At 37.6% G+C, this 16,589-nt stretch overlaps 1 protein-coding gene across 6 annotated transcripts in view; it reads right to left on the reverse strand.

Moving 5' to 3' along the window:
• The window catches only part of CTNND2 (catenin delta 2), a 636,240-nt gene that overhangs the window by 57,121 nt on the left and 562,530 nt on the right, over positions 1-16,589 (reverse strand). For all 6 annotated transcript variants that reach the window (XM_071553703.1, XM_071553697.1, XM_071553698.1 and 3 more), the window contains one exon: positions 12,473-12,623. In XM_071553703.1, the coding sequence (XP_071409804.1) occupies positions 12,473-12,623 (151 nt within the window). The remainder of the gene's footprint in view (positions 1-12,472; positions 12,624-16,589) is intronic.

The following is a 16,589-nucleotide window of genomic DNA, read 5'->3' on the forward strand; positions in this document are numbered from 1 at the left end:
GGCTACAAGTGAACAAGATGAATTTCAGTCTGCCTAAGAAGAGGCTGAGCTCTTCAGTATAAGGAATATACATGTTCAATTCCAAGGCAGGAGAACAGATTTTACTACAGTGGCTAATGCACAAAAATCCATCCTCAGAGCCCCCATCTCACAGGTTTTGCTTGTGATGTACTTGGTATCTCAGACTGTTAGTGGCTCACGAGAGACAAGGAGACATGCCCTTTTCTTTGGGGCTTGATTTAGACATTGTGGCACAGTATTGTACAACAGAGGATAACACCTCAAACTGCTGAAGATTTAATACCTATATAGGGAAATTACACATGCCAGCTTGCCAGCCTATCTAGTTTGGTTTTTGGTTTTTTTTCTTTTTTGAAGGAGGGAAGTGAGGGAAGGGAGGATTTGTAGTAAAGTAACAGTTTACAGTGGTGCAATAATGTTAAGGTAGAATTCATGGTGGCTGGATTCCCACAAAATAAAACAGCTTTCAGGGTCTCGTCAAACATCCAGTGTGCGAGTGTGAAAATCTATCAGGTAATGACCACCTTTTGAGCCTCACGAGATCTACTGGGAAAGTCAGACTTTTCCAGCTCTCAGCTAAGCTGTTCACATGGCTCCTCATTCACATTCACTCTGTTTCAAAAAAAATTGTATGTAAAAGAAAATAGTGATTTTTTTGCTCCTCCAGGTAATTTTGACTGGTAAGTCAGGCAGTGCTGACTCAGTGTAGACATGATGCATTAAAGAGAGACTGGATAGAACCTAGAAACAGGAGTATCTTGTGTCACTGACTGCCCTGGGGTGAATTACCATGTGTTAGGTGAGGGAAATGTAATTTTCTAAATATGCTAACTCAATCAGCTGAGAACCTGTAATTTTAGAGTTATAGAATAGAGTATTTCTACAGAAATAGAAATTACACAATTTAAAAAGGAACTGTATTATGTATTTAACATGAGGCTTTTTCACTTTCAAAGGACCAAAGTGAATTAATTGGCATCCAAATCTATTTTTCATAATAAATTATTAGTCCCTCTAAAATAGTCAGCTTAAAGCCTATGTATGAATGAAAACAGAAATTCAGTTCTTAGTTTACCATCAAGCACACAAGAATTTTACCCAGATGCTATTAACATGATAAGAACCACTTGTACTTTCACTTGCTCTCCTACCTAATTAATTGATTTAAAGTAGACCTTACCATTGTTTGACATTGTTATGGTGATTAGTACTTATGCAGCCTACTCACTCTACCTTAACAATACTGCTTTGTAACTTTGACTCCTGCTTCTCAGGAACTTGATGGAAAAATTCCTTCTAGCTTCCATGAGAACAAGATTAAGCTGACAGTGACAAGATTTTAGTCTAGTTGTTGCACTTGTATGTCATAATATGTTTTTTTGTACATGCAGGGAGTAATTGTATATATGCACATGCACTTCTCAACACAGATTCTCTTCCTCTTTGGTGCAGCTAAAGAGCTGGATTAAAACATACATTCATACATATAAACACATGTACATATCCTTTGTGAGTATATATTCATATATATATATATATATTCATATATATATAAAGATTACATTAATGACACTCTCCATCAGTTTAATACGGGGATAATGCTGTAAATGATATTCAGAAATGAAGTCAAAGAAAGTTATAAAGGAGAGAATAAAAATGTCTTTGTACATAAGAGAGTTTGTGATTGCATTTGTTACAACCATTTTTTCCATTTATGGGGAATAATTAATGTTATTGCTATACAATTGAACTATATATCAGATCACAATCTATTAGGCTACATGTGATTAATTTAATAATAAGCAGCAGAGAGAAATTGTATTTATTTTCACTGATTTTAACGTAATCAATTCCAAAGGCAAAGTTAAATGTTAGGGAAAGGTCCATCCCCCAGAGGGTGTTTGGGCAACAGAACAGGCTCCCCAGAGAAGTGGTCACAGCACCAAGCCTGGCAGAGTTCAAGGAGTGTTTGGATGGTACTCTCAGGCATGTGATGTAATTCTTTTGCAGATCCCTTTCAACTTGGGATATTCTACGACATTCCCTTTTAAAATCTGCAAGTACAGTGCCTCACCAAAAATACAACATTGTGAGCTACTATCGTAATTCTCTCTGGTAAATAAAGCAAATTTCTGAGTTTAAGTGAATTTAGTTGCAATTATCCTATTATGGCATTGATTCCACAGGATGATTTGACCCTGGTGTTTATACACTGTCACACTGAAACTGTGGTTTAAAATTTGGTGAAACTTGTCCTGAAGAAACCTAAGCATAAGCAATGATGTCACTGAGGTTAAAGGCATTTAAACGGTGTTAATCCGCTTGTAATTTAGGAATTACAGAGTTTACTCTACATGGCTTAAACTAACAAACATGTTAGTTTACCCACTTCTCACTCAACAAAGCATCCTTACTGGGGTTTTGACCAGACAAGTAGATGATATGGTGGGGGGGAAACTGTCTGGACAGAAGGGCGTCATTGCCAGTATGAAATACAACTGGCAGATGTTTACTGTGATGTCCCACTGGTGGGGATACTGGGAGCAATCCTGTTTTACATCTTCATTAACAGTCTGAATGATAGAACAAGACATTCTCAGAAAGAGAATATTGAACTGTGTACAATATGGTGTTGGGAGGAATAGTCAATATATGGGAGAGCAGGACTGATCTTCAGATGGACGTTGGACAGGAACCTCAGAGTCCAACAAAGGCAAATGTAAAGTCCTGTACTCAAGATTAAATAACTTCCTGTACCAGCACACAGCTGGGTGTCAATGAGTTGGAAAGCAGATTTTTTAAAAAACGGTAAAACTTAGACATACTGGTAGACAAGTTGAGCACAAGTCCAGAATGTGCCCTTGCAGCACAAAAGGCCAAGCATACCCTGGGCTGCGTTAGATGGAGTCTGGCCAGCTAATCACAGACATGTTTCTTCTTCTAGACTCAAAGGATTCTGCCTCTGGCCTACAGCTGAGGTGTATCACATCCATTTTTTCTCCACACTGCAAAAAGATACTGTGATATTGGAACAAGTTCAGTGGAGCACCACACAGACAGCTGGGGGACTGAACACATGGCATACATGAACTGCATCTTCTGGGCCTTAAAGGAAGGTTACAGAGAGATCTTACTGTTATCTACAACTACTTAATGGAATGGTAATAGAGAAGGTGGGGTCAGGATCATCTGAGGAGTTCTACAAGAAAAAGAAGCTAAAGACACCTGCTGGAATAAAGGAAATTCCAAATGATAAAAGGAAGACAAAGTTTACTATGACTGTGGTCAAAAAACAGAACAGGTTGCCCAGGGTGGTTGAGGGATTTTTCATCCCATCAGCTGGACAAGGTCCTGAGCATCCTTCTCTTCCTGGACCAGCTGGCCCCTGGAGGACCCTTCCAAGGCCAAGAGATTCAGTAAGACCAAGTTCTGTCTTTTGTGGCACTGGAAGACTGAAGCCCTCTCTACAAACGGAGAAAGAAAGTCTATTTTTTAAATGTATTTTCTTAAATTAATCAGTTAACTGAATTTTCTAGGCTTGCATAGACTAGTAGGAGGCAAACTGGTACAAGATCATCTAATGCCCACATGAATTTCATAATATATGCACCCCAGACTGTTAGCAATTACTTAACAACTAAGAATGCCCACAAAGACAAGCAACTTAGAATTTCATTGTTGATTCCTTCTCTGCACATCGATCAGGGTTTATAAACCACCAGAAACAAGGTAGCATTTTCCCCCATTTCTCTTTGCAGGGTAGGGCTCCACAATCTACTGAAAATTCTCAAAATTATCACTTTAAATGTGGTTCTCTGATAATGTTTGCTCAAAATCTTCATTCTGGAGTATGGGAGGGATCAGATCTAAAATATTCAATTATCTAGTTCCATTTTTTTAATGCTTTCAATTTTAAGCCTTAATAACATCCTTTTTTTCTTTTGTCTTAACCTGATTTTTCAATTTGCACTACTCAGATTACATTTCTATACAAAAAGCACGGGTTTAAGCAGTAATGCATATAAATGCTTCTTAGGTCAATTCCTGAAGTCTGATCTATCATTATAAAGTATCATATATTACAAATGTATAAAATTGCTAACTGTAGGGGGTAGTCATTGTACCTTTTTAATGTTCACACGATCTCCTGCATAACACAGCCACAAAAGGAAGCAAAAGGAAAATGAAAACCATAATAACACTAAAGATTGTATCGGTAATACCAGATTTCAAACAATTTTATAGAGGTGCCATGGAGAGATCAACGGGGCTTTGAAGCTGATTCTAAGGGTTTTCTAGGCTTTTCCTGGGAAGAAAACTACATTTCTTTATTTTTGTTTAATTAAGCCCATCGAGATACCAACCAGAATCACAGTCTTACCTTATGGAATTATGATAATAAGGCCCCTGAGCAAATTGATTATTTCCTTACTTATCTCAGATGATGAGAATTTGTTATCCTTTTTAATATTTTGTAACTGTGTATTACAAAACTGCTTCTATTCAGTCCCAGCAGTCATAAGCATGAAACAGCATTTGCGTTTTTTAGAATACTGCTTGTTAAGTGGGGATGCAACCTGATTTATTTTGAGACCTATTTAACCAGTTACAAAAATAAGAACCCCAGAAATGAGCAGAAACCTAACTCATAGTGATAATGCTTCCAGGCAGTCTCAGACAGTGTCTTTTTAGAGATATTATATTCACTCAAAGGTACAATTTTCACAAGGTGCAAGAATTCATTGGCAAAGGCTGCAGCAAAAGACCGTTATTCTGCTTTCTGTAATCAAATGGGTATTTGAAGCTTTAATGATGTTATCTGAAACAAGAGCCTTTAATACTAAGCCCCATAATAAATGATGGAAACAACTAGAGTATGACACAGTTCTTACAAGCAAAGAAATCCTACATCAAAGTAGTTAATGAAGAACAATTATACTGTAAGAAAACAGAGGCTCTGAAGATAGCGTGAAGAAATCAACAAGTATGAGACTGAGCTCCCTTTTTGTAACTGTCAAGGACTAAATTAACACATGTACACACATATTTTGGCACAGAGTTCACATAACCCAACACAGAAATATCATCACCTTCTGTGTATACTGTGCGACTGCTAAAAACCAGCAATGCTGTGTAAGCACCTAATGGTCAGGAACGGAAAGAAAAACTAAACTTAACTTAACTGCATTGAGATTTAGTTAAAATGTGAGTTGCAAGAATCCAGACATCTCTACTGTTTCCAAACCTTGCATTCTTTGAACACTGACCCTCTTGGTATCTTCTGCTTTTGTTGTATTTTTATACTGGAAAAATGAGACATTTTGTGGGGCAAATTTTTATCTAATGGATGATGATAAACAACTGTGTTGCATATTTGTAGGCATTTTACTTCTTTGTTAGCCTACAGTTAGTCCTTCCATGCAGTGGCACAGAAATATTTTAAGTCGTTGCAATCTGAATTTTATACCAGTGCCATCCTCATGAATGGTGTTTGGGTTTTGTCCTCAACATTCTTCCTTTTTAGCACTCTGAAACATACAGAGGACAATTCTGGGGATGCCAAAATAGAAGCTGGAGTATCCCTCAACAGCCACATGTGGCAGAGGGACATTTTTCACTGACACTTTGCCTGTCAACAGTTAACTCAGGATTAGGATTGAATGAGATTTTGCAGGAACAACTGTACTGATTTAGAGAGAGCACAGACAAAATCACTATTAACATGACTGAAAGCAATCTATAGTAGTTTGAATTTAGTCAACACACATTCATCCTTTTTTTAGTTATTTAAATTTTTCCACTTCTCAACTCCGCCTCCAACGCCCTTTGAAAGAACAGTGCCCCAGACTCATTCCCATGGTCTCACATGTGAGAAGGACAATACTTTATGAAATGCTAATTCATCTCCCATGTTCTACTCTCTTGCACTGACGTGTCAAGAATAGGAATTTGAGTTTCTTCAAAGGAAAGTGCTTTTAGTAAAAAATGCCATACACATAATTTCTATAATTTGAAAATCACTTAAGCTGGTAAGTATTTCACTAGAAAAGGCTATTTTGCATCTTGCAGAGAATAAAACTACTTTGCTGTTCCATGAATTGAAGGTGATAGGGAAGAGGCTGGAAATATGTTTTGATACACTTATCTGTTAATATAAAGCTGTCACAAAACTTGAATTTTCGAAACTGCTTTGCCATCCTCATGGATTTAAAAGTACTTTACAATTACCTTGGCAGTTTGTGAGATTTGCATTTCTACCTTTGTATATTTTATGGAATATGTGACTCAATTACATGCACTTTTTAGATCAGAACTCCAAATTTTCAAAAAAATAAGTAGTATTTCTCAGCATGAATATACTGAGAAACAGAGATGAAAATTAAGATTCAATTATTTGAAATGTCAATCTTTTGAGTAAGAAAAGCAGACACAGTTACGGTTTAATTGCTTGCTGCTTTGTGTGGAAGAAGAGAATAAAAATTGTTTATGTCAAACAAAATACAAGGTGCAGGTCAGGGCACTTTCTTATGTGTGAATTGCACATCAATGAAGTGAAAAGGCACATCCCTTGGCTGTTTGTTGATTTTTTGGTGATGGTGTTTTTGGCAGGCACACTGTATCTAGATTTGCCTGGGCCACCTCTGCCAGATTTTGCACTTTTATGACTTGCACACAGAATTTAATTTTAAGTGTTACTGAATGCGAATACAAACTGATAAAGCCGATAATAAAGACTGTAAGGTTTATAAACCTTAAAACATTACATGGCATCATTTAAAATTATGACCCCCATCTAGATAAGCTGTCATGGTGCAATACTGAAGGTGATTGTCTTGAAACTAGCATTTAAAATAGAAATAAAGTAATTTTCCAGGAATTACCCCAGAATTTATTCTACTACAAGGAATAGCTAAATCCTAACACTAAACTACATCTGGGTTGTGGTTAGTATTTGTGGGACATCTTGAGCTTATTATGATAGAGATGAAAAGATTTTTTGACTTGGCATTACAAGGGAAAACAGATCTGTGAAAAGTAGTATTCTTCATTATCATAGATTAAAGCCTGCATGCAGTTACTTCTGCTGTTTTGGGTGACAATGAAAAATTGTAGTGCTTTTTCACTAATTGCCTTTGCAAAGTCTAGTGGCCTAATTAAAGGGGAGCAGGACAGTTCTTTGTACCACCAGAACAACTGCTGGAATACTGCTTCCCTATCTCCAGTCACACACGAGTCAGCCATTGAGTCTCTGGCTACTTCTCTAAGTTCTCACACAGGACTCATTACACCAAGATCAAACACTTCAGAAGGTGACAGTGAGAAGTGGGATGAACACCTAGAGGTGCTGTTTTCTCTCTAGTGTCCAGAAGCCTATTTAACTACTTGAAACACCATTTTTTCAGATGGTTCATGGTAGAGAAAAATCCCCCAAAATTCAGACAGGTGTACTTAGGCAAGAGAGAAATTCAGATACAGAAGAGTTATTCTAATTTGAAAAATGCTTGATCTTGACTTTGATACTAAAAATAGGAATTCTGTTTTACCAGTGCAGGTTTTCCCCCTAAATCCCTTCACGTGAGAATGTTATTTAATAAGAAGTGACCAAGGGAGAAAACCTTTTCTAACCTCTCTAACTACCAGGTCTGCTTGTCAGAAATATATTTGAAACTGGAGCAAAAGGCAATGTGTATATGGATGAAGGCACATTAAAAGACAAGATCTCCTTAGCACAAGGCTTTTACAATGCAATGGAAAAAATACTTAACATTTAAATATTTATCAGTTTAAATCCTCAGCTTACTTATGTATACAGCACTAGAAACCACTCAGTCCAGATGTTGCTATATGCATGTTATAAAACATCAAAGTTACTAAACTAAAATCCTTCTCTTAATTTACACAGAGTAAGGAGGAGCAGTTATTAATACATGACCATACATTCCATTTTGTAAAGCAACTTTTTGATGATAGCTTTTTCTCATTCATGTATCTGTTTATTGTTTTGCACAGCTCAACTATCAAACACTACAAATGAAAGGTAGCGAAAATTGACACAAATTAAATAAATCCCAGTATATATTCTGTCTTCATCTTCTTCTGAACAAATGCCTACAATTCCTGTTTTCTGGCATCTTCTGCATTGTGAATTTATGTCAATTTAATATTTAAGTGACTAAGATACTTCATAGGCCAGTTAAAAATTCAATTAAAAAGATCAGTATCTCCCAGATTCTTGTAGACGCATGTGTGAGAAATTCTGAAATGCTCACTTTTAGAAACGAGAGAAAACTGCATGAAGGCACTTAAAGGTGACAAAAGCTGCATATTTGATTTAATCATCTCCTGACACATCCTCATATTCTTTATCAATGTACATTAGTAGGACTTAGCTGTCATTCTTGTAACTACAAAGCTGAACACTGTTTTCACTTGGAGTTACTACTAATCCTGAAACAAAATGTGAGCATATTTTAAAACAGGAGGACCCCGTGTAGTTGTTTACGCTTCAGAAGAGTCATGTTCTGCTGTGAGAATGCAAATACTTGTTTCCGAGGTGTTTTCAGCCTCACAGTTGAAATGAAATCTTTCCAAATGTCAAGATCACTTTGAAATAACATACCTAATGCTTCTTTGAGTGCAAGGCTGGTCAAAATGACCTTGTGAGGTTCCTTCCAACCTGAATTATTTTGCCAGTCTAATAATTTATTAGAGTTGTGAACTCCTGATATCTTTCAATCAAATTTTCTCAAGTTTAGCAATAAAACTTTGAAGCAAACAGCAGTCACCCAAATGGTCCCGCACTGCTCATGAGATCATAAGACATACGCTCAGTGGCAATTTACATACTCCCTAGAATTTTTCCAACAATTGTTAGATGGTAATACAGAGTGAGATCCATTTTTATTGCATGTTAGAGAGAATGAATCACCTTCTGGGAGTCTCTCTTACCAGGGAGTCTAATACAGGTGTCTTATATCAGAAGATGAACTTTTAGACAACTAGCAAGATTAAGTAGTTTCCAGAACATAGTAAGTAACAATTTAATTGATATGGTATCCTTGAATTTTGTGTACATGTGCATTCCTGACAGATGAGTAGTGAATACTGCAGTACTGACACCTTGTAGCCCTCAACTCAGGAAATATTTGACAATGATCCCTGCTAAAGGACCTGACTCAAAACCCTGTGAAGGCAAAAGAAATTGTACCACTAACTTTACTTATCTGAATCAAGTTTTACAATGATAGCCACAAAAAAGATGTCTTAAGTGTTACAACACTTTGACTTATCCTATCAAACTCCTTAGAATCTAGGCCCCTGAATAGACACCTGGATTCCCTACACATTTTAAGGGCAGAGATACATAAGGACTTATTTTCTACACAGTACAAAAAGTCAACAAAAACCTTTAGGTGGAACTGGCCTTTTTTTTCCAAGAGTGAGTGATTAAAATGCTACTAATCTCTAAAAAAAGAAAAATCTAAATAAAAAAGAGTAACCACAAAAGTACAGGTCAGGAGAAAGAGCGGCACATTGACCCAGAATAGCATTAGAAACCACTCTCAGGATAAAAGAAAACTGACAGAAGGACTTGAAGCACAGAACTATGCATTGAAGTTTTATAACTCCAGCTCTGCATTCACTCTAGCTATACTCTATGGAGTATTTGTGGATACTGTTTATCATTAAACAGTATGAAATGCAACACTAATATAAGTTCCAAATTGTACTTCAAGAGGACAATGCCTATATCATGTATATGTGAGTCCGCATGTGCCCAGGTAGCCAAGAAGGCCAGTGGCATCCTGGCCTGTATCAGCAACAGTGTGGCAGCAGGACCAGGGCAGTGACCGTGCCCCTGCACTCAGCACTGGTGAGGCCACACCTCGAGTGCTGTGGCCAGTTTGGCGTCCTCAATTCAAGAAGGACATTGAGGTGCTGGAGCAAGTCCAGAGAGGGGCAGCCAAACTGATGAAGGGTCTGCAGTGTAAGTCTTATTGGAATCAGCTGGCCTGACCATGACCAGGAATGCTCCTGGGCACTATGCCCTAGAAGGGAAAACTGGGTGCTGGATTACCTAGTGCCAGTACTAAGTAGTCCAGGTTTACCATGTTTTAGTCTGAGTGCAGTTTAATTTTGGGATGAAAAGAGATGAGTATGTCTGCTGTCTTGGTCAGAGACACATGGCCCAATGCAAAAACGATAAAGAAGGAGAAAAAAGAGGGTCCTTTTAAAGACATGGAGGATGACTGAAATGAAACCCAGGAAGAGCTCACTATAAATAAAGAAAATGCTGCTATGGGGATGGCTCAGACAAGTTGCAAGAGAAGCCAGGCACCAACTTTAGCAATATAACACAGTTGATAGATCTGTGTGAAAAACAAAGCAGACTGGCCAATTCAATGAAGTCTAGTACAAAAGCTCTGGCCATTTGAAAAAAGGGTCTTTTTGCTTGTTTTGTAGTTTAATATAGGTGAGTCTGGATTTTAGCAAGCTCTCTGATATATTTTCCAGGTGCCTCAACACTGATTTATGGGCTACTTGGCAGCAGCAGAATAAAATATATCATTCTCTGGCACATTTCAGAAAAAAATTGTCAGTTGGAAATGGAACGACAGCACCACTGAAAAGAAAGCTTTATAAAGGCATCAAAACCCCCAACCAACACAATTCTACCCATGTAATTTTACAACATATACAGTTGGAAAATTCACCTTTAAAAAAGGTCATTTTAGGGGGAAATTACAGTTTATGAGGTAGAGTTTGTCACCACAAGAATATGACGCACAAACAAAAATCGCAAAGAGAAAAGATAAATACCATGTCAATTCTGCTTATGCAGAAAGAGGCTTGAGCAACTAACCTGATAAAGTAAGCCCCTTTTGAGTCTTCCTTTCCATAACAACAGCTGAAGCATCCTGCAATATGTGGAACTGCTGTATCACAAAAATGGATGGCCTACAGCATGAGTTGAAGTCCTTGATCAATGCAATGCTTAGCATTTCTGAACATCAGCTCTATGACAGGTCCTATTTGCTCAAAAATACTCAAGAACAAGAGCAGTAATGACTGCTATTATGGTTTGTTTGAAGTTCAGTGATGAAAGCCAAAGAAATGAACATACAAAGATCACAGCTGAAATGGTTCAAAAGTAACAGGCATAACTCCGCTGTCATCCTGGCATGTTTGGACTGTTTCTAAACTGCAGCAAATTTGAATTGCAATTATGAAGTACAAGTCCTCAGAATAACCCTACAAATAGCTTAAAACTGATCAGTACCGTACAGTTATTACTAGTTGGCTACATATATTTGTTAGGTAATTATTTTCAACAGACTTTTCCCATCTTTTTTTTAAATTCATCTTTGCTTTTATCGCATGTTCTTCAAGGATTTCACAAAATATTAAGAGGTTGCACAAACTTATCATCCGTAATTTAACCAGTATTTTGAATGGGACATAGATTAGAACAGTTAATTTCACATGTACAGTCTTACTTTCCTAAACAAAAATTTCAGATTTGGGAACATTAGTACAACATGTGAGAGTCATGACTGCCTTGTTTTAACAATTTGCAGAGCACTCCTGTAATGAAGCATTAACCTTAAGACAGCACTGGATAAAAATAACAAACAACATGAAAAAGGTATCTATTTGTGGAATTTTGGAATTAAAAGCAGAGAAGTATGCTGTAATGATAACAAATTAACAAGTTAACAAAAACAAAATAAATATATGCTCTTAATATACAGCAGTAGAAATAATTTTGTCACGATTGTTTAAATAGTTAAAAATCAAATAAGTGATTATTTTTCAAAGACAGAAGATGAAAAGTTCCATGATCCAGTGTTTGGACAAATTTCAGCTGAAAAAACATCACCAAAAACCTAAACAAAATTAAAAAAAGTCCAAACCCCCAACATGTGTGCTTACCATACAATCAAAAAACAGGGACAATCATGATTTACATAAATTCTTGTCATTCTCCTTAACTGTATTTGTTTGTGAATCAGAAATCTTCCAGTTCTCTTGTGGAGCTGCCCCGTAAATTCTCGTAACCATCTTAAGACTTCTATGCTTTGTCACTTCATGACCCCAAAGTTGCTTGCAATAGGTAATCTGAGGATCAGGACTGGGTGCTCTGCCTAGATCGTGCTACTGCCAGCCCCAGAGTGAAGTGCTAAAGCAGAACAAAGCCATTGCTTTTCTCACAGAGATTAGAGCATGAGAGATCAAGAAACATTGCATGATGTTTAATTAATTTAACAATTCCTTGCAATATACCAGCAAGCTGTCACACAAAATCTGAATATGACACACTAGAGAAAGAATTGAAGACATTGTTCTAGAAATGTGAGAAGAACAGTTTTCATTGCACTCATTCTGCAGAAAACTGGAAAAAAAATCCCCAAGCCCACAGCATATATAGATTTTTTTGCAAAGAACATACCTATTAACTCTTTATTTCTGACATCTAAGGCCATGTTTCGTAAAGCTGTAGCAACTGCACATACCACCCGGTCATTGTCTATCCGAAGCAGCTCCACCAGGATTGGCAATCCTTTCTCCTTGCGGACGGCAGCGCGGATGTACACTGACCACTGCAAAGACACAGGGTAGAGCGTGAGGGAAGCCACAGAGGCACTAGGGAGCAAAGCAGCTGAGGTTATCACTAGAGAGCAAGGCAGCTGAGGTCACAACACAGGAACCGGCAACAGAAGCATTTGGATGCAAAACTCAAATGAGGGGAAATAATTGCATTTATGATGCTAGGCAACCACTTGATTTGGCAATCTGCACTAATTTTTTATGGTGACAGAGAAATTAAATGATGAATTGACTTTACTCCTAGCACACCTGGTTACATTTTTACTGCCCAAGTCTGCAGATGACTTATCGCGCATCAGCATTTCGTATGCAACATCTAATGATGCTTGTTTGCTGCTAAACCAACAAAACTTACATTACAAAATATATATTACAAAGCATGTTCAAGAGGTCTGAGTATTTCTTTGTTATTACCGTAAGAATTAATCAGTCTACAAACATGAAAATCCTGTTATCATTACTTCTGTGATTCACAACTTGTTCAGAAGGAAAAGTGAGGACAACTATATGTGTGGGTTTGGCACCTGTAGTGATTTTAACTGGAATACTATTGTACATCAAAGTGTTAGAGATCCCCTCGAGAGCCGACCTGAGGGTGGTGCAGGTCTGTGCTGTGCCTGACTCCATGCATCACGTGCTGCAGGACAAACCCAGTGGCTAATTCTACCAGAGAAGCCCAAAGGCATCTCCCACTTGACACTTGGTCATGACATCACCGGCGCGGCCTTGTCCTTGTATCAAAGACAGCACAATGTTCTCATGTAAACATCCTTTTATTTGACAGTAGAAATGATGAATAGAGTTGTTTACTTCTAAGAAATCCTCTAGGAGCTCTAAAGAGCATCATGCCAGTAAACAAGGGATCTGTGCAGTGTGCTGACTAGGAGCTCCATCCAGTGCTGTACAACTTGGGGTTCCCAGCACCTGAAGGGAGGAAAGATGAGCTATACTTCCCTATCTTCCATTCTGCTGTTAGCTCCAACATTTGCAAAAATGGAAACAAGACCAAAACTGTGACCTTGTGGTTTTAAAATCTGTGGGTATTGCCAAATTTAAGATGTTTGGACACCTGCAGGATGTGCCGGTCTCCTCAGCACAGCCCACTTCAAAACAAGCCATCACTAGGCACATATTCACTGCCACTTCATGAACGCTTCTCTGGAATTTTCCTAAATTCACATTCATGCTTCTTGCACTGACAGTTGAAAGGCAATTATTGCAGCAGAGAGTCTCCTTCCTTTCAGTGCTATGGCATGGATGAGTACCTTGCTATTGTACCTAGAAGGTGAAGACAAGTTCTGGAAGGTCTTAGCTTCTGAAATATTTCAAGTATTTAAAAAAGAAAGGATGGTAAGCCTTAGAATTTCCAGATCACAACAAGACTTCTCTTTTGCCAAACTTTGCTTAAAGAACAGTTAAATCACACCATAAAGAATAATTACATTGCAATGGCATTACTCTATAACCAGAGTGAAAACAAATTTCATGAAACAAAACATTAAAAAAGGTAAGTCATTCACAGTCAGCAGACCATGCTTAACCTCTGCATATGGCCTCTACTTACCACAGTTGAAGTGTTCACTTTAAAAGCTATCATCTGTTTATAAAATAGATAGGTGGCCTGAAGGGAAAAAAATGGAATGCATATCTATATGATAAGAGCAGTAGATATGGAGATAGACAAGAACTGCAATGCTGCAATATCTGAAGTGCAAATTCATTCCAGGTGATATAATTCAGGGGAAATGAGGAAAAAGGAAAAGAAAGCAGCATCTAAAGAATATTGTTTCATTAATTCTTTGCAGTAACTGTGCATAACAAAAGCCAGTTGGCTGGACTATGCTGTAGATGAAAATGTTAATGGTTATGATAAGCTTTCCAGTCAGGTAAGTTGGACAAGGGGTTCTCAGCATCACCGAGCACAATAATGTCTCTAAACACAAATGTGCTGACATTTCCTGCAGCAAAGCAAATAGCTCTTAAGTAAGAGAAGTAGTAGCAGGACTCTTGGGTGAGGAGCAGGACTCTTATTCTACATGGTTTCCTCCAGACTCTTCTTTAGAACCAGTGTATAGGATGATCAGATACAAAACTAAAAGGCATCTTAAGGGTCAATGAGTTTAAAAGAAAGCATCTACTGAAAAATAATTTCTTTCCTACACCTTGATTCTAATGGGATATTACATAGAAAGGATGCTATGAAAACACCAAATGAGTATTTCTAACCCTCCTGCTTTAATAAACATGTATTTACCTGTCAGTTAAACACATTCTCAGCTGCAGCTGGGAAAGAAGAAATAGCTCTTTGCACTTAAAAAGTGCTATATTTTGTACATCTCTCCCATGGGAGGTCTCTGCTGTGTCTGCTGTGATTACAGGGTGATTGTCAGAGTAATAGTTCATGGTAGCAGTGAGAATATTTTGAGAAAGGAGTGAGTCTGTCTAGTTGAGGTGAGAGTTCAAGCTAGCAGGCAATATTCTGAAAGATGCTGTTGTTCATTGCAGAAGCACATCACAGATGTAGCATCTTCAAAATAGACTGCAGGAAGAATCAGTGGGGGTGTTTGTTTTGAGAAAAAAAGCTTATTTATGTCTATTCAATACCAGAGAGAATCTAAAACGATCCTTTAGATTATTCACTATATTTTGAAAACCTCCACACTAACACCTCAGTAAACAGTTTTCCCTTGATTTTCCTTTTTAGTGAGCTACCAAGGGAAAACACAAGCACTTGTTTCATGAAACCAGGTTTACAACAGACATCTTGGGATGTAGTATTTTCATCATCCATTCCAAAAGTTTAATAGAAATGAATTAGGAAATGTTTTTCTTTTAACCCTGGGGAGAGTAGGAGAGATTGGAGGAGAAACACTGAAATAACTCAATATGAAAAAAAAAGTATAAACCTCCTTACTGAATAAATGACATGCAAGCCTTCAGGATCTGTAATGAACCAATTAATTTGATCACAACAGTAAAAAATACATCTCCAAAGTTTTCACAGGGGAAAAATCCAGATATAATGTTTTACAGATGCACATACACACACATACACATAAGACAATGGGAAACTACAGGAAAGTATGTATGAAACCTCTCCTCTCCCCTGTGCATCCCTCTCCCTCCAAAGCTGTCTTTTTCCAGAGGATGTCATTTGCTTTGGGAAAAGTTCACAGACTCCTCAATGTGTGATTTGCTATCATTTCATTTGCTGTTTCAAGTCATGAACCTTAGGCAGAAAGACAGAAATTCCTACTAATTGTTTCAACAGTCTCTGGAGAACTTTCCATGTGGAAAGTGGTAGGAACTGTCTGGCTCTCTTTCCTTAAGCTGCCAATTAGGACAAGTCTCTGCAAGCAATTATGCTGCACTGTGTGGATTTCAGGAAAGCTCAAATTGAGATGCCTCAAAATGGCTATTTTATTCTCACAGAGAACGGAAAAACTGATTTGCTCTTGAGTATACTGATGATCCTTTCGTTTGCCTAAAGCCATCAAGAACATTCCTGCATTTCCACATTGTGGGTCAACTGCTAGTATGAGCTCAGTGAAGTATAAAAGCTAAGAGATGAAAAATCATAAAAAAGAGACAAAGGGTTTGCTGCCTATCAGTAAGTGAGGCACTCTGCCAATATACTTAATCATCCTGTTATTCCACAAATCAGTGGCAGTGTCAATGATCAAATAACTGTTCAGTTTGTAAAGCAAAAGCACTCCTATGGGAACCACAAACACTTTAGAGGGAACAAGGAGCCAGAAAATAAAATCAAATCATTATTGTTGCATCATATTGAGGCTAAATTATTGGAGACAAGCATAGGAGTCACAATCTGTGCATGAATACACTTTACTGATAATTAAATTCGGGGGGCATAACTACCATACATCACTTTGAAGGTACAGAGTGAAGCTCTATGTCCACTCTCATTAGTAGTTCCCTTTTTATTTTTGTCACAGTAA

Source organism: Pithys albifrons, chromosome 4 (genome assembly GCF_047495875.1).
Source record: "Pithys albifrons albifrons isolate INPA30051 chromosome 4, PitAlb_v1, whole genome shotgun sequence".
NCBI lineage: Eukaryota > Metazoa > Chordata > Aves > Passeriformes > Thamnophilidae > Pithys > Pithys albifrons.